At 36.9% G+C, this 20,118-nt stretch overlaps 1 protein-coding gene across 1 annotated transcript; it reads right to left on the reverse strand.

Moving 5' to 3' along the window:
* Window positions 1–901: 901 nt before the first annotated feature.
* LOC104606468 (uncharacterized) lies at window positions 902–20,050 on the reverse strand. The gene is made up of 2 exons (XM_010271689.3): window positions 19,499–20,050; window positions 902–1,323 (listed from the first exon to the last, which is right to left on the reverse strand). Exons 1-2 carry the CDS (start codon window positions 19,721–19,723, stop codon window positions 1,093–1,095), a joined length of 456 nt encoding a protein of 151 aa, XP_010269991.1. The 5' UTR covers window positions 19,724–20,050; the 3' UTR covers window positions 902–1,092.
* Between the last annotated feature and the right edge of the window lie 68 nt (window positions 20,051–20,118).

The following is a 20,118-nucleotide window of genomic DNA, read 5'->3' on the forward strand; positions in this document are numbered from 1 at the left end:
TCTCTTGTTCTTGAATGGATTATCTACATTTGTTGCATAAACTTCATTATATACATCACATAATGTCACATATGAATAGATTGTTATGAAATACTAACAGAGACTAATGATAGGGGAGACTAAAAAATCTAATTTCCTCCCTTCACCGCCCATAGCAACCGATCCAGAAACCTCTACCTTTCCTCCCTTCACCGTCCACTCCCTACGTTGTCTATGAGCTAATCGAACCAAGCATCTGGTGTTGCAGCGGTGAATGTTTATAAATGTTTATGGTTGGATGTTCAGAATGGGTAGCCTTAAAGTTTATTCCGTTATTTTTAGGGGGCATTCTTTTTCTAGATTTTGAGAGTGAAGAAAGTTGGTCAATAGGATTTTGATTCTCATTAACCAAAAATCTCATTTTCTTTGTTCATATTCATGTGGGACAAGGAAAATTTTATTTTCCTGGGTATCACTTACCTAAGTGGGTAAATAACTTTTTTACCTTGGAAAAAAGTTACCAATAATTAAATAGGACAAAAATGTCCCTTGTAATAATAGATTTTTATGGATAAAATGATCATTGTCTTGTTTGCATGGGAAATAAAAGAACATAGATTAATGCATTTACCCAAATAAATGTTTCCTAGGAAAAACCTACCTGGGTAAGTGCATTTACCCGGTTACCAAAAAGATGGTTGAATGGTCAAGGAATATAAGTAGTTTTGCAAACACGAGGGTATATTTAAGTAACTTCTTAAAAGTTAAAACCACAGGTATATACAAATAACTATCCCTAAATAAATAGACAAAAAGATATATTAAGTAGTAGGATTGTCGAGATAAAGCCATTAGTGGGTTCCTCGTGTCTGTGACATGAAAATGAAATGCTTGCAGCATAAAATAAAACGCATGAAAAACATTCACAAAATTGAACCCTTGATTAAGTAAATTAAACACGGACTGGGTCCACAATTTCTTTCAAAATGATTAAAATTACAAAATTATTCGTAAAGAATAATTAGAGACATTTGTTATCCACACAAATTTGATGACAATCCACTCCCCCACAAAAGGCTGAATTACTTCTCCAGACTCCATACTTCAGTTTCTCTAAACCCACTGCAATCTTCCCTGGAACTCCACAGCCTGGTGGATTCTTCCATCAGTTACAGCTTGATTTCTCACCTTAGCCGGACGGGTGTTATGCTTCACTCCAAACCTTGGCAATGTTCTGTGATCATCCACAACAGACGAAAACTCTGGTGAGACTTCATCCAAGAACTCATCTGCCACGTCCCCATCTTCATCTATCCTTAGGCACCTTGCGTACCACCTCAAGCCCTGCCAATGAAACCAAAAATAAGTATCAATCAACAAAGAAAGGAATAAGATAAGAATAACTATGAACAAGGTTACGAAACAGAAATTATTCACTTGTCAATATTTTTAGCCCAGCCTCCATCCATCTGTGAACTCCCATTTTGAATCTAAATATACCATTAAGTTCATTAAGTTCATTTAATACTCAATTCAATTTTCTTGTAGGTTCTGTACGAAAGGTCTCTAATTTTCCACAAGTAAATTTTCATACAGAGATTGTCCTCCATCTTGCAACACTATATTTCTCAATATCCAGGTTGGTTTTCCAAGTAAAACACCAGAAAAATTAACATTGTGTGTTCATTTTCCTATGGAATGTCATTTTCCAAGGATAGAATTTGTTTCCCTTCATTTCAGGCCCGAACAAATGTAGCCTAAAACTTAAAATTAATGTTTGAGGTATCATACCCCACAATTGATAATTCAATTTCTCCAACATTCTACATATATTCATAAAACCATAAGAAAGCATCTTAAATATTGATATTATCTTTCAGTGGTACAATAACAATAGGATTGCATAATTCCTTCTTGTATGAACAGAATATTACTATTTATTGTATTGTAATTTTTTTGCAAAGGATAAGGTAATAGGTATCATATATTAGAGAAGAAAAGGAAGAAAGTATACAAGAGGTATACAATAAGAAGCCAGCCTGGCTTCCAAAACACCACTCCCAACCTGAGCACACACTCGCTCAAAGACCACAGACAACAAAACAAAACAACCACAAGAGAGTAACTAATCCAAAACCTCTAACAAGCCTAGACCCAAAGGCCAAAAAAACACAACCCCAAACAACCATGTCCAGGCTGGAGGACAGCTGCTCTAGCTGGCCGAGTTGTTTCTGCCTCTGCCTCTTCTTCCCCTCCCCCTGGTGCTGCGTACCCCCTCGGGACGGAGGAGTGAAGGCCGGTAAGTCATAACAATCCATCAGAAACTTGGATTTTCTGCTCCCGGACGGACGCAACGAAGAAGCAGAAGAGGAATCCGACCATGAGCTTTCTGTCTCCACATCTGTACCCATTTCTGAATATAAATTGGATTGTAAATTTTAATACTCATCTTTTACAAATTGTTTAATATGGGGGTATTGGCTAGATCAATATATAGTTTTCAAGGTGCCAAGGTGAGGCTAGGCGACAGGGGGGTGCCTTGTCACCTAGTGGCCTAGGTGATGGATTTTTTTATGTAGAAAACATAGATCCTAGGGTGTTCCCTAGGTACTATAACCATATTTCTTTAAGAATTATTCATAATTTTCATAAGAAAAGTACAGAGTTCATGTTAAAGTATAGAAAATCAACATATTCATGAGAAGAAAAAGAAGAAGGAAAAGAAAATTTAAAAAATATAGGGGCTGAACCCTTATTTTTGTTATAGGAAAAGAAGAAAAGAAAATGTGTTGATTAGAAAATGTGTAGTGGTAGTAGTAGTAGTAGTAGTAGTAGAAGAAGAAGAAAATGTGTTGATTAGACAAAATTTTAAGTTCTTCCTTACTTATTGGTTCAGATTTTAAAGTCTTTGGGGGTTCAATACAGCATTTAGCAATGTTTATATTGATTAAACCCTAACAAAAAAGAAAATATTAAAAAGAAATTAGTATATAAACACACAAAATGAATATTTTAGTTTAATAGTGTCTATTTTATAATTATAATGTCAAAAAATAAAAAGTATTTTATAGTACATAGTACAAAACTGTTTGGCGATTAGGTGAGGCGAGCCTCAAAGGGTGCCTTGTTGCCTAGGCGTCGCCTTGACAACTATGGATAAGAATTATTGGCAGCAGTCTATGGAGTAGAGAAAGCTAAAGAAATGGGGATTACTAAGCTGATTATTGAAGGTGATTCAAAAGTAGTTGGGGCTAGTTGAAAAAAGGGGAAGGAATCATATGTAAGTTAAGGAATGAATTCAGGAGATTCAAGCAGATTTTAAAGATATGATGATCCAAATAAGATGGATTAGTAGGTCTGCAAACAGTTTGGCTAATGGTCTGGCAAAGCAAGGAACTCAAGGACACTCTATGTTCTGGGCAATTCTGTAAATAGTGAATAGTTTCTGGGTGGGCTTTGTTTTTGTGCGCACAAATCTTTGTTGCACCTCCTTTTTAATCTAATGAATCAATTTTGTGTTGCTGATAAAAAAAATAGGGGTGAAACAGGATTCAATTGGCCAACCTCATATCATTGAGATAAGGCTTAGATGATGATGACGATGACAACTAAGAAATGCCACTTGTACAGAGAAACAAATCATGTCTGCATGGAAGCCTTCTACTAATAACCATAAATATATTGAAGTTTTGTCCAATTCAATAACCATAAACAGACTACATTGCTTTTTTTTGTTACAAGATATATACCATAAGAATTAAATGGAAAAAAAAGAAATTTTGAAACAGATAAGCTGCCCTTCTGTGTAAAGAAGCCTAATGAGATAAAAAGCATATGGCTGACTAAAAGATAAAGATGTTGATACAGCAGCTGGATCTTGGCTGGAAGTATTGAAAAATATCATAGCATACCAATCAATACATAATGGTTTTTGAGGTCACCAATATGCTGAATAGATGGAATTAGGTTATAGTTTTACTTAATATTAGGTTTCACATCATATCATATCAACTTACAATTTATCAAACTTCAAACCCAAAAAAAATTAAAAAAACAAGTGTTTCAATTGAATGAAACTCTCAATACGTGATTTTTGCATATCAAGAATATCGATACTTTGAACCAAGGATAAGATCCAATCCCTTTTGGAAAACCCAAGAAGTAATACAAGAGACTTTCAGCCCAGAAGACCCAGGAGAAATTCTATAGAGAAAAACCTCAAGTGAGGAATTTGGGAGATAGGTGGTGATGGGGCATACAAGTTACCTATGGTTCCTAATCCTAATAGACCATGCAGCTCAATATTGTTACTCAATTATTAAATCATTAAATGTTAACCAGATAAGTCAACTAATATGTTTTGATGCAACCATAACTCCATAAGATAGATAAACTATCAGCTCAAACATTTAGTGTAATGTTATTTATAACATGTCTTAAAGATTCTTTACTTGGAAAGTATTTCTGTTTTATTTTTCAGTACTCAAGCTAGTCAGGTTTCTAGAACTGGTAATTTAAAGTGGGGCATGATCCATCCTATTAAAGTGATGTTCAAAAGTCAATTCAATAGCCAAGTCCAATTAAATTTAGGCATTCAGAGCTGGATGGCCTAGCTTAATATTTGTAATCAAATTTTTAAACTTTAAAGACAACCAAGGTTTTAAATATCGATACAATAAATCCAATACAGGGTGTATCAGTATCAGTGCAAAGAGATACAGGATATGTTACGAATAGAAGTGTACCCTATAAATTGCATTGTGTCAGCCGATACACACTGATACAGACCAATACATAACACATTTCTATTAAAAAATGTCTATATAGCATGATTTGAACCCAGGTCACCTAGTGCCTAACACCAAAATCTTAAATGCAGCTTCAAACCACTAAGTTATCTTGTGTTTTGTAATATTATTATATTAAATGAAATAAAATAACTTTCATTAACTTTTGTGTCCATATGCAATCCAAATAAACAATAAATATTTATGTTCAACAAACTCCAACTAAAAATTAAAAGGAATAATATACTTATCAAAAAAATTAAAAGGAATAATATTTAAAATTAGTATTTTATAAACAAATGGAATAAATAATCTACCAATTCGATATCAAAAGATGATTTTTTAATCTCTTGAAACTATAAAAATAAAATATTAATAATAGAGTAATGATTTTAGTAGTTAAAATTTATAAATTTGCAAATGATACATATCTTAAAAATTTTAACAGATTTGAAATATTTTAAGATTATATATTTTTAAAGTTATTAATTTACATTTGAGAATTTAATATTTGGTCGGCTTGTTGTTAATGTTAAAAAATAAAAATAGTGAAGTAGAAAATAATTGATATAATAATTAAAATATAATAGGTGCAAATGTTGTGTCTCGGACTCTTGAGTGATGCATTATATGATATCTATACATCCCGTTATATTAGTTGCAATGTATTTTTTCATATACACCATTAGAAAGTACATTTCCTATGTATTTATACATTATTTATGGCTATTTTACCTTAAATTTAGTGTTATTATTGTATTTATGGAATTTGTAGTGTTTCCCTAGTGTATTCAAGCATTTCCATATTTTTTATTCGCATCCATCTGTTTCCAAAGTGTATCTGTATTTATATCCATATCCAATTATCTGATACAATACCCGATACTGATACTTTGATCCTTTGAAGACAACCAAAATACAATAGTCAAGACTTTTTCTATGATTTTGGTTATTTGCGAAGTAATTCAGCAGGAAATGATGAACATTAACCATCGCAACCTTGAAAGAAAATGATATTGTTCTAGTTTCAACTTGAACTTGTCTGATACTCAAAGTACTTCAGATGAGGTCTTCTCCCAATTTTGCACCCACACAATCATCAGTGTTTTAAGCAAGAAGTACAACTAAAATGCAAAGAATCCTAGACTAGAGGCTGAGGCACAGGGCAAGGGACCAGCTTGAATGAAGTTAAGCATACAGGAATTTGTATACCTTCTCTACATCTTTTGAAGGGAATCTCTCCCTGCTAATATAATCACAGATTTCAATATATATAAGAATATGAATATCTAAATTCTAAAACAAATAAAATTTTCAAAAAGCGTATTAGCTTAATTGGTTAGGTCATATCCAGTCCACCCCCATTGCCTTGAACATTCAAATCCTACATGAGCAATATTATGGAGAGAGAGAGAGAGAGAGAGAGATGGAAGAGTGTTTTCTTGAGAAAGAGTCTATTTATCCGGGCAAGGAGGATTCAAGACGGTGGAAGGTGTGCAGAAATGGACAATTAACTGTAAAATCTCTCTATGCATTGATTCACAATCAGGGGACATATCTTAGGTCATGTTTGGGATAATCCTATTCCCCCTATAGTTGAAGCTTTCACATGGTTGATGCCTTTGGATTCTCTGTTAGCTATGGATCATTTGAAGAATATGGGATTCCAATTCCTGAGAAGGTTTTATCTTTGTTTATGCAGCAAAAAGACAAGTTCCAATCTGTTCTATCACTGCTTCTCCAAATTCATTTGGGGATTTTTCTTTTGGTTATTCAGGATACAAGACTGGCAAGTCAAATACCTTTCCTGAAGTTGTATACCTTTTGCTATGGTTTGGGGTATATAGAAGGAGCATAATAGGAGAAGTTATGAAGGAGTACAGAAAGATTGTGTTAAGCTATGTGCTGTAATTGGAAATATGGTTTTGACTGTTTTTTTAAAGAGATAAAGTAAGATTGTATTAATCAAGGGAAAAGGAATACAAGTGTGACTGTTCACCGTACAACAAGATTCTGTACATGTGAACTTTCTATCACCCCCCAAAAAATAAGTGAAAAAGAAAGCTAAAACATCCTGCCCGAAGAGTGGATTGACAGTTTGACACTTAGCCAACCTCTAAGATTCCCCACTATTAAGGTGGTTTGGCAGGTCTTTCTAGGCAGATCTTTCAACAGCCCAATAGATGACAAGATGCACTGAGCTTTTGGCACCTTATCTTTAAAGACCAAGACTGTTTGGTAAGCGTCATGATCTACCAGACTGTTAAAAAACACTGGGAAGGCTATTTTCAGCACGGAAAGCCTTCATTTGAAGCTTCCCGATTTTTGGCCTTCTCAGTCTTTTTGCGCACTCGTCTTCGAGTCTTTTGGTCTACACAATACCAAATGGGAAAAGACCATTTTTTGGTCATTTGAACTTCCCCTAGACCAAAAGACATGCCACACACCGCCTAAGTTTATCAGCTGCTCATCTTGAAAACATTTATGCTAAAATGTCCTTGTATTCTTTCCACCCCAAATGACCCACAAAACAGCCAGAAGTAAAGCCGACCAAAGTATCTTCCCAACTTTCTAGCTTTCTAATAGAGATTTGAGTGATCTAGGCATAAAGCTCTGATAGGATATTACCTTGAAAAAATGATACCAAATTCTAAGAGTGAAATCACAATGCAGAAAGAAGTGTGATTGTGGGAAGTCTCTACCTCCTTATTGCATAATACATTTAATAATACACAAACTGTCTGGTAAGCTCATGCCTCTTCTAATTAGCATATCCTTAGTGAGGGCAGCAACCCAAGAAAAAACTTTAGGGTCCATTTGGTATATAGTTGGAATCAGAATTGGAATAAGCTAGAATAGGTTCTCACTCCCAAGGGAGGGGGGGAATGGCCATTCCCTCAAATGGGGGAATGCCATTCCACCAGTTATGGGAATCGGATTCCAATTCTGATTCCAGACCCCTATTCCCATGAACCAAACAGACCCTTACTTTGGAAGAAGCAATCCCCCCCCCAACAGTGCTTTACTTGGAATAGAGCTGTTCTCTTCTAACCTCAGGCCATTGTAAAAGGATTTTACAGAAAAGGCTCCAGACTTGGACCAAATCCAAACTCTTTGGTCAGGGAGCTGTGGGTTGAAACTCAAGTTTTGCAATCTAGAAAGCAGATCAGCAATTTACACCACCTCCCAATCATTGAAATTTATCCTAAATACTGGGGACCAGGTAACCATGTTCCCATCTCTGATAAAATAATCAACCACTAAAGCATCTTTATCCAAAGCTAGTGAGAACAGCTCGGATAAACTTCCAAAAGGGGCAAATTGGAGCACCAAATATCTTTCCAAAATTTCAGTATGTTACCTTTCCTCACCTTGTACTTAATCCCTTCCAGGAAATGAGGGAAAACTTTATGGATTCCTTTCCACACTCCACAACCACAAAGACAGGTAGATTCAGCTGCATCCCACCCATTACTCTGGATGCCATATTTTTGAAAAATTATCTTCCTCCAAAGCTCATTCGGTTCATTAAAGAACCTCCAGAACCACCTACCCAGAAGGGCCAAGTTGAAGAGCTTGAATTTTGTCATACACAGCCCAGCACAAATGAGAGGCTTGCAGATTTGATCCCAGCTCACCAGGTGGTATTTTTGGGAATCCTTCCAACCAATCCACAAAAAATCTCTCATTGCTTTTTCAATCAACATTGCTACCTCAGTAGAGATAGGAAAGAGAGACATATAATAGACTGGAATGCTGCCCAAGCCCAACATACTTTTTGTCAGAGTTAACTTACCAACTTTAGACACATATCTCACTTTCCAACCTGAATGCCGGGTTCTTGTACATCCAGAGTTCAGAGATTTGTAAAGGGGTGCCTTTGGGTCTTCCTTTTGAACCACTAGAGATTCAGTAAGTCAATTATGTATTCTGTTTTTAAGCTTTGTTCTTTTTATCTTCATCTTATTGGGTGCCTTCTCATCACCCTTCTCTGATATTGTACTATCTTAATAAATTTATCTTTTATTTTACTATAAAAGAAATCACAAGTACCACCCAAAATATAGTAAGTTACCTACTCAACTAAAATACATTTGTAACAATTAACCAAGAAATCGGCTGCTGACTTCTCTTTGAGAGTACTGTCTCCTGATATGGAGTAGGTCAACTGTTGAAACTCCATTCATGGTTGAATAAGTAAAATAGTAGTATATCCATCTACAGATTAATGATGATAAGTAGTGGGAAGAAAATATTTAAAACTTTTCTTTCATATCTTCCCACATTCCAATGGATCTCTAACAATATTCCATCTAGTAACGCAAGATTCTAATCCCTTGAACTTGGTTTTGGACAACTGCACTATGCAATCTTCAAATATTTCTACCAATCAAAATAGCCATAGAGACAGACCAGTGCACAAGGCTCACATGAATGTGGGATCTAGGGAGGGAGAGATGCACACAGCCTTACCCCTGCACATACAAAGAGGCTGTTTCCAAGATTTGAACCCTGGTCACCCAAGTCGCAAGGAGCAACCCAATTATTGTGTCATGGTCCACCCTCAGCACTCAAAATAGCCATCAATGTGAAAATATAAAGTTTAAGCTTTCCATATGTCAAGGAAAAGAAACAACCATTGGCTTCAGGCCACGTGCCCACATTATCAAAGGCTCGAATACGGGATGCAATACCAAAACATTATCCTGATAAGTGCACAATCAAGGGGTTGGTCGAAGAAGAAAAGGGCATTGTCAGTGATTGACATTTTGGAGATTGTGGGCATCAAATTCATTCACCTTTTTATAATCATCATTATGCCCTACTTAGACCAAAGGCAAGGTTTGGAGGCAGGGGAGGTAACTTGTCTGCGTCACAAGGGCTCCACAATCCACATCAACACAAAGCCACGAGCTCTTGCATAAGATAAACTTTCCATTAATGAAACCCCATTAATGAGGCATGGGAAGAGTCATGGCAAGGGGAAAAGGGCCTTCATCACTCAACACCCGGACCATTAATGTGATGCCACAGTTAAGAGATAAGGTTTGAGGCATCTAATTAAGGAATGCCATGATGATAGCTAAACCAACTAATGTTCGATAAGTGGACCTCTCTCCATTAAGAAAGATTATAAATACCTCTCAACTACCAACATTAAAGAGGAGAGAAAGGGGGGATAGGTGAGAGGTTCCCTTAACCTTCTTAATGACATTCGCCCCCGAGCCTCTCCCTAGTCCACGACCTAACCCTTGCATTCAATAGCCTTCTCAATACTCAAAAGGGCATCAGAACCGTCTTCTTACAAAAAATTTGCCCATACAATCACAAATATTGTGGGAAGTTCACACTAGCCTCTTGATCACAATACATGGGTGTGTTTGGATCAAAGGACCCAACACCACAAAAAGCAGTCACTCCCACAAAAACGTTGCAATCTATATTTCAAATCCTTCATTTGGATGATATAAAACCTTATTGACCAAACTGTGAAGAGAACAGAGAACTGATTTAGGAGAGTCAAGAATGGTTGATCCCCACCCCAAAGAGCCTCTTTTATATTAAAGGATATGTATAATTACAAAAAATGCCCATACAGGGGAATGTAATGTAATGTACAATAGGGAATATACTAATAAGATATATCAAATCACAATCTCCACACTCTCCCTCAAACTAATGCGTAGACATAAGCATCAATTTGCCCACAAGAAAAAGGTGTCAGAATCATAGTCATGCCCTTTGTGAAGATATCAACAATCTGCATGTTTGAGGCTACATGAGGAAGTGATATAGATCCAACAATGAAAAGATATTAGATAAAGTAATAGTCCACTTCAATATGATTAGTCCTCTCATAGAAGACAAAGTTAGATGCAATCTTGATAGCAGTTGTATTGCCTGTATAGAAAAGAGGAGTAGGAAGTTGAGTACCAAGTTCCATAAAGAGACTATAACCAAACAACCTCATTGCAAACAAAAGACATTGCCTTATACTCAGCTTCAATGGAAGACTTTTAGATTGCTTGTTGTTTCTTACATTTTCAAGAGACGAGGGAATTACCCATAAAGAATCACCACCTAATAGTGGAGCGGTAGGTGTCAAGGCAACCAACCAATCTGCATCAACATACTCTCAAGTAAATGGGAGAATAGGAAAAGAACAGTCCCCGAGAAGTCATGCCTCTAACATAACGAATGATGCGGTGAACAACAATTATATGAGGTTAACGAGGAACAGAAACGAACAAACTAACAACTTGAACATGTGAAATATCAGGCTAAGTCATAGTAAGATAGATGAGAGACCCCACAAGCTGGCGATACAAGGTAGCATCAAGAAGTAATGGACCTTTAGATTTAGAGGAGTATCAACATGTTTCTCATCAGTAACGTCGGCTAGATTAATGAGATCAAAGGCATCTTCTATTAACAAATAAAATACCCCTAATCACTAAGATGAACTTCTAGGCCCAAGAAATAGGTGAGAGAGCCCAAGTCCTTCATGTGGAAGGAATTATGATAAGGACTTCAACCCAAGAATATATTCATCATCATTCCCATTCAACGACATATCATCAACATACAAGAAAAGAATAGTAATACCATGAAACCGTCTTCAAACAAAGAGAAAGTGATCAAAGGAACTCTAGTTATATCTAGTAACAACAACATCTTAAAAATGTTCAAACCATGCTCAGGGAGCTTATTTCAATCCATATAGGGATTTTTTCAAGCGACCGACCAGAGAAAAATCACTACAGTATCTAGGAAGAGAATTCTTGTAGATTGTGTCCTTCAACTCACCATAAAGAAAGGAATTCTTCACATCTAACTAACAAATGGTCCAAGATCAAACAACAAGCAAGGCTAAGAGAACATAAACTATGGTGATTTTAGCAATTGGGGCAAATGTTTCTTCATAATCAATGCCATACTCCTAACTATATCCCTAGGCGATTAATCGAGCCATGTATCAATCAAGAAATCCATCAGATTTAAGCTTGATAGTGTAAACCCAATGGATCCCAACAATGAAGGCATCTAGAGTAGACACAAGGTCCCAAGTGTCATTCTCATGAAGGGTCTTGATCTCAGCACTCATGGCTTCTTTACAATGATAACTTTTGATGGCTTGCTGGTATGGAGGAATATTTGTGGAAGACAAGACAACAGAGAAAAAGCTATGGCTTGAAGGAAAACCATAGCAGTCAGGAAACCAAGAAATATGGGTAAAACGACAAAGGGGATTGGAAGAACTAGCATTTTAAGCAAAGGTATCTAAGGGAGAAACATCACAAAAGAAGCAGAAGGATGATGTTTTGAACCGGGTGGAAAAGGGGTTGCAAGTGAAGGGTCTGGAACACGTAGCTGGTTACAAGTGAAGACGAAAAGATCTTTCACAACAAATGAAGGAGGAACATCCTTTGAATCAAAATCTACAAAATAGAGATAAAAGATGTAGAAAACCTAGCAACTCTAGCAACGAAAGATATGTGCTCAAGAAACACAGCATTTCATGAAATCCGAATACGATAAATAGTAGGATCATAACACAAGAATCCTTTGTGGTCAAGATTGTACCCCACAAAAGCACACATAACAAAGTAAGGAGTTACTTTGAAATGTTCATGGGAAGGGAGATGCACAAAACACATGCAACCAAAAGCATGAAAATTAGATAAGTCAATAAGATGACCAAAGAGCTTCTAAAAAGGAGAAGTATTAGCGAGGGCAGAAGAAGGAAGATAGTTGATTAAATGCATAGCTATACTAGAAACCTCTACACAAAAGGAAGGTGGAGCATGAGATTCCTGTAGTAGTATTCTTACAACACTAAGGACAGGTCCATTCCTGCATTCAGCTACACCATTCTGTTGATGAATATCTAGATAGATATGTTGAGACTGATTCCCATAACTCCTCAAATAAGCCTCAAAATCTCCATTTGTGTATTCTCCCCCTGAGTCTTAGCAGAGAACCATAGGATGAAATAGCTTGAATGTTGCAAAAGGACTTCTGATTTGTGTTGCAAAAAGTAAATCCACGTATACTTGGTGCAGTTGTCAATAAACAATATAAAATACTTGTATCCTAACTGTGAAGTAATAAAAGCATACCAAACATCACTCCGTATAATCTCAAAATGTGAAGTAGCATGCTCAGATTTGTAAAAGAAAGGTAAAACATGACTCTTGCTCAAGCAACAGGCAGTACATGAAGCATCAAAATATGAACAAAAGGAATTTTATTCATAACTAAACCAGAATCAAACAAAAACTTCAACTTTTCAGAATAAGGACAACCCAACTGTTTATGCCATAAATCCCAAACATTATTTCTCTAACTCAAAAAACAACTAGCTATAGAGAATCTAAGATATGCTAAGGATGTTGTTGTTTAAGACTTCTCGAAATACAAATAGACGTCCCAACCTATGCCCCTTCCCTTTCACCTTCCCAGTGTACCGGAACTAGATCAAACAACCATCATGGATTTTACTAAGTTGACTTTGTTGATTGGGATAGGCTCCTATCACATGGTTGGTGGCACTAGAATCAATAATCCAAACATGTGAGGGAGAAGAACAATAACCAGAGAACTCACTAGACAAGACAATAGCAAAAAAAAAAAAGCATAAGAGATAACAAATGATTACTAGTTGCCAAATTCTTTCCTCATCCATAGGCACAAAAGAGTCACCTTTAACAACGGAATCACCCTTAGTAGACATAGTATCAATTATTTGCTCCTCTATTACCCAAAAGCATAAGGCTGAATTTTCTCTAAGCACCCTTGGTTGGTCGAATAGGGCAATCAAGAATGATGTAACCATGTTGTTTGCAATAGGTACAAATGTTCTTCTTTTTACAGTGAGATGCAATATGGCCAAAACGCTTACACTCATAGCATTGGGTCTCAAAGAAGTCCATGGAGGATAATTCTTACTACCATGAGTAATAAAAGCTATTTCAACCCCGGATTCCATCATTTTTCCATCAAATCTAGCTATAATAAGGAATCTAATCTCTTCCCTAAGCAACTCTCCCAACACAAAATCCAAGTCTGGAAGAGTACCCCTACTCAGAATATTGGACCTGATTATCTCGTATTCAGGTCTAAGTATCATCAGGAACCGGTTCACTTTTTTCTTCTCAGTGTTTCTAAAGGTACTACACACATTCTATAGAGTTAGAAGGATCAATATGAACCAGCTCATATTCAGCCCACAAATCAAGGAAGCCAACATAATACTCTTGAATTTTTCTATCCCCTTGACAGTAGGCAAAAATGTCTAATTCGACTTGATATTGCCAGGACATATTCGATTGTTGGTGAACTTTCTTAAAATAGGTATACATTTTATAGGCAATCTTCATCCTTCTCATAGGTACAACAATATGGGATTTTATAGAGCTAAGAATCCAAGAGACATTTTCTCCATTAGGCCAGTTTCCATTGTTGGAAGGCATTAGCATTAGTCTCGATCGGCTTAGTAACAGTCCCATTAAGATACCCTTCCAAGCCTTTCCCTTCAACATAAAAATCAAATGGAACTTCTACATCCCATAGTTTGACCCACTAAGATTCACAGGAATAAATCTACTCTATCAAATGCTACTTCAGCAGAGGAACAACAATCCAGACTAGTATATCAGAGAAAAACAGATTCAGCAAGAAAAATAAAGAAGGAACTACCAGTCCACTTCAGTCCATGGGGTTATAGAAGTATTCCAGCACTAGAAGTCAAGATACTCCAAAAACTACCACAAACAACTTTACCAATCAAGAACTTAATGTTGACAGTCCAAAAAAGGCAAGTTTTAGGATTGTCAAGTCTAAGAAGGGACCAAAAACCCTCTAGAATCAAACTGAAATCTGAAGCAAGTAAATGAGAAGCAAGAGAACCCTAAGGCAACACCAGATCTAGGTTACAAGTTGATTGGATCAGCTGATTGAGAGTAAGAGATGATTTACCAACCTGTCAGGTGTCACTTCCAAGAAAAATACGATAACTTGTGCTGATCAAAACAGCCCTCAAAAGAATTCCAAACCAGAACCTAAACGTAGATAATGAAAGCCTTGAGAATACCCTTCAAACTTTGAGTATTGATGTTACAAGCTAGTACAGAGGACCTGCTCTGATAACATGTAAACCTTCTTGACTGAACTGTGCAGAGAACTTAGAGCTGATTTATGGGTGTCAAGAATGCTGACCCCCATCCCAAGGAGCCTCTAGGACATGTACAATTACAATAATGCCCATACAGGGCTGAAAGAGAAAAAAGAATAAAGAATACAAGTAACATAGTGTACAATAAGGACTATACTAATAAGATACAACAAGTCACAGAATCTCCGCATTATGGTCATGCCAAAATATCATATAAAATATATTGTCTTATATTCCAAGGATGTAGTTCAACTACATCAGTTCTTTAAGACACGTCACTTTTTTTTATCAATAACAATGAATTTTATTAATGACTGAGAAATTCAGAATTACAAAGGAATGAGCTAAAAAATCCTAACTCCCTACTACCCAAAGTACACCCAAACCATGAAACAATTACAAAACAGCCCAAAAGATAGAGTTTCTATTCACCCCCTGCCTAGCTAGCCCATCTGCCAAAGCATTTGCACTTCTTTTTACCCATGTACACTGTATTTCCATGTCCTTAGTGAGCCACTTGAACTTCCTCTTTTCATTGCTGTATTTCCAGAGCATAGAGTTGTCCTCTTTTAACCAATTTCACAATCCCCTTCCATGATCAATTTTTTAATATGCATTTCCATGTCCTTAAGACACGTCACTTTCAACTAAATTTCTTTGGCTAAAGCAGCATCTTTACCTTTATGTGAACTCACTCTAAAGAGGCCTTCCTAATCCATAGCTATAAGCTTATAGTGATTGCTGAAAATGTATTACTTGAGCAGCACCTGGGCAGTTTGGACAAAATGCATGTGCATAGATTTCTAGATGATCATTAACAACTACAATTTTTTAAGTTTTAACTTATGATTACAACCTTTAAGTGTGTAATTTTTAAAGTGTTGAGTGCATTACACTATTTTTTATTAGTAACAGAAACAATTCATTAACTAAAGAAAATTGAGAGATACAAAGGCAGGGGGGAGATAAAATCTCTTAACTCCCTCAATAAGCTAAAATTACATATAAGCCAGAACAAATGATTTCTTCCCAGCCCTTGTTTGGCCAATGCATCTGCAAAGGAGTTAGCACACCTCTTGACCCATTGTAAACTCACTACTATATCCCCAGTCAACCGTTTAAATATTCTTTTTTTTTCATTTAAGTAACTCCACATGCTACTGTCCTCCTTTTTCAACCGGTCTATTACCAATTTAGAGTCTCCCTCAATAATCAAACTACTTATGTTGAGTTCCTTAGCCCTTTTGACACCTTCCAAGACAATTATAACTTCAGCTCAGAGAGAATCTCCTTCCCTAATTGGGCCTGAAAACATAGCAATAATCCTACTGCCCTCCTAATTCCTAAAGACCCCTCCAATGCTTGAAGGGCCAAAGTTTGCCTTCACTACTACCATCAAAATTCAACTTTATGAAGCTAGGATCTGGAAGAGGCCACAATGGATGAGGAACATTCTTGCTAGGAGCTGAACAAGCCACTTCCTTCCAATTGTCTAGCAAAGCTGTTGTAGAAATGTCTTCAAATAACTTCAAAGATTTTTACACATTGTATTACCCTTGTCGTGATTACTTCAATTATTGCCCCTCTATTCCTTCCCTTATCAACAAATGTCTTTGGATTTCTTTCCTCCCATATTGTCCAACAAACTGCAGCCTTGGTACATCTCCACAAAACCTTCCCCCTCTTCTTTGTCCAACTACCAACAAAAGAATCAAAGAGACTTTGCACATCTGGTTGAGAAGTCCATCTGCAACCAAAAAAACAAGAAACCATTCCCAAATAGAAGAAATAAATGGACAAAAGATTAATAAGTGAAAGCAAAGACTCACCATCAGCTTTACAAAGAATACACCAGTTAAGAGATAAGCAGCAAAAAGGCTTCTGCCTTTGAAGGAAATCACCAATGTTAATCCTTCCCAAGAAAGTTTCCCAACAGAAAGCCCCAATCCTAAGTGGAACCAGTTTACCCCAAACTTTCTTAACTGGAAAGGTTTGCCAAAACTATCAAAATGCAATGTTAAAGCTTTAAAGAAGGAAGCAAAGGTAAAAATGCTAGATGGAGAAGGGATCAAGATACGTAATTGCTTAAAAAGATGTTTAAGGTGTATTGTTCAACCAAACCTATTATCTATATCAACCACAACAACAAATGCTTAACTCCTATATTTTGATGTCCATACACAATGAACCCATAGCCTTGGTTTGGGTGTGTCTATGTGGTCATCTTGGAAGATTCCCATTCTCTTGCTGGCAAGGCAGGTCAATCCCATGCAAAAACTATGACTTGTTCTAGAGTATAGAACAGATTGAAGCAATATGTAGAATTTAAAAAAGATCTCCAACTTGTGTCACCTTTAGCTAAAATCTCTCTAAACCGACCTTGACATGCACTGAAACAGAGGTGGTGTAGGTACTAAGGTCGGATCCACAAATAGACAATTAAACCATGACTACCACTGTACTGTAGTAATGCCAGTGAGATTGGATAGTCTCCCCCCCCCAATAAAATGATCCAGGCTGCAGACCACAAGCAATGTTTCACTTTTCTTTAATCTCCTCTTTCCAGAAAGCATTCTCAATCTCTAAAAAAAAATGTATAGGAAGAAAGACCTTAGCCAACCTAGGAAGCTAACCGACTAGTGGGTTCATTTTAAACTTAAATAGCAATTATGTCACCCCTCTGAAACAGCAGCATAGCGTCCAGGGGCCATTTGGTATGTATATGTCCCTCATTGCCCCACCCCCCACAAGATGTGAAGCTTCTGATAGCCCATAGATATAGAAAGTCTAATCCCCAACAACAAAGTTAATGGAGCTAGTTTTAACCAAATCACTGATGTGAACCAGGCCAAAGTATGCTAGGATCACCATGCCAATTATTTCTGAAGCATCTCAATCCCTGATGGTCACGGATCTAAACTCTGTAAAGTAATGAAATAATCATTGCGACCTTATACTCATTAGAATTTGACTAGTTGGCCTCTCATCAAGTCCTTCACTGCTCTTTTTTCTTGTGACATTTGGAGGCATTTCATCAAGCTCTTTAGGTGGCAATGTGTAACCCCCACACAGCATCCCATACCTTATCAAAGTTTAGCCAACCAGGGGGGTTAGCAAGAAAGCAAACATTTTATGAAACCTTGTACCCTCTGCCATTTATTGATGCATCTAGAAGAAGTAAAATTAAGAGAATCCTTGAAGGAAAAAGTCATCTTCAAGTTGCTATTGTGGGCAAAATAGAACAGCTTATCTACTTTCTGGCTGTCCACCTATGATGTCTAGATATTTGCACATGCTTAGCATACTAGTGTTGGGCATGATACATACCCAATACAACAGATACTGCATCAACGTTTAAGAGTATCCTATATATATAGTGTTTAAGAGTGTCCTTTATCAGTGTATCACTGTATCCGATCCACCACTCCCAAGACCACAGATAATTGGGACCAACATTGGGTAATGGCCTTTTTATAGTAATATTTTTAAAATAAGTTTAACAAATCATACCATAAATATCTATATCTATATATATAATCATGAAATAAACATGTTAAATGGGATACCCGTACTTATATCCATGTCTGGTATCATAGGAAATGTACTCCCATTTCCCATATCTACGTTTATCATAGTTTTTCAAACCAGACAAGCTTTGAAGATTGAACTTAAAAATTTCTGTAGTGACAAGAATAGCAATCATTTTTGCACCCCTCCAAAATGAATAGTTGCGCATGATGCATATGTGGCATTGTGCACATTTTACATAGGGTCCTGATCCTTTCCCATGCTTTGTTTTTTACATTAACAATGCGATTGCACTGTACCTATCCCAAAAAGCACCATAACCTTGAAATGGTTACTACTCTCTCCAGATGCAAATAACCACATAGATCTAATTTGATCAAAGGACGGTCAAAAGGAAACATGTAATGAACTCCAAGGTAACACTTGCTCTAATAATCGAGAGAGAGAGAGAGAGAGAGAGATGATCGATGTAGTAAGTATCTAAAAGACTTCCGAACACGGCATTGACCTAGACAAAAAAGGAATGGCGAAACAAGACATGTTATTGCCCATATAGACATATAGTTAAAACTAGGATTTGAACGATGATAACAATGACAATAACATTACTGAGCTTTATGATTCTTACAGACTCTTGCTTGTCATCCACTGAATTTTACGTTTTATGGTTCTTATGGGTTCCTACAAGAACTTTAAGGAATACTCCGATACCAAATTTAGTAAAAAAAAAAAAAAGTACTTAGAGAAGATGAAATCCACCATTATCTGGCCCATTTAGTGATACACCGACCAACAATAAAAGCAAATGATTTTGCTACCATTAGATTAGATAAGGGAATTCTAGTGTGATAATAGACCGATCAGCCCAAATATACCAAATCATAATCTAGCGGCATCAACAACTGGCACCGGGCTCACTCACACCAGTAGAAACACAACCGAACAGAAAAACGATACAAAATACTAACTTGGTTGAAGAAACCAGGAAAGGGATACAAATCCAGAGAAAGAGGTGAATGGGTGTAGTCACCTGAACTCCGCCGTCGGCAAGACTACAAGGAGTAAGAACAGGGCCCAAGTGAGGCCTCTCGACGGCCACAGGGACTTGTACACTAAACCCTTTTGTGGGTCGACGAGGCTCTTGCCTATCTCCGCGATTACGATGATCATCTGGGTCATCGTCTTCATCCTTCACTTCATGAGCTTCTTCCCTCGCAAACCCTAGAATGGCCGCGATCCTTCTTAGAAATCCCATCTGTTGGTACGAGGATGTGCAGACTGGGAGAGAAAGTCTAGGTCAGCGTGCGACTAATTGGTCGGGCGTTGTCGGAGAGAGAGGAGAAGCGGAAGCCCGGAGGGGACAGAGTTGCTCGGGTCAGAACTCAGAAGGATTTCTCTCTCATGTGCTCCTTTGCAAATAGTTTGCGTACGAATGAGAGCCGTCTGTTAGGATTTCTTGATTGCTTTTGCTTAATACTTTAGGAAATTTGAGAGACTTTTGGTTTGGTAACACAAATCACAAATCACAAATCACAGGTTCTTGAAGGGGTATCTGTTTTTTATCCAAACTAAACAATCATCACTCAAAAATACCAAGAGGAATAGGCATGATGCAAGATCGCTAACCGATCAACCGGTATCATACAAGTG

Source organism: Nelumbo nucifera, chromosome 6 (assembly GCF_055504915.1).
Source record: "Nelumbo nucifera cultivar China Antique chromosome 6, China Antique-T2T, whole genome shotgun sequence".
Lineage (NCBI taxonomy): Eukaryota > Viridiplantae > Streptophyta > Magnoliopsida > Proteales > Nelumbonaceae > Nelumbo > Nelumbo nucifera.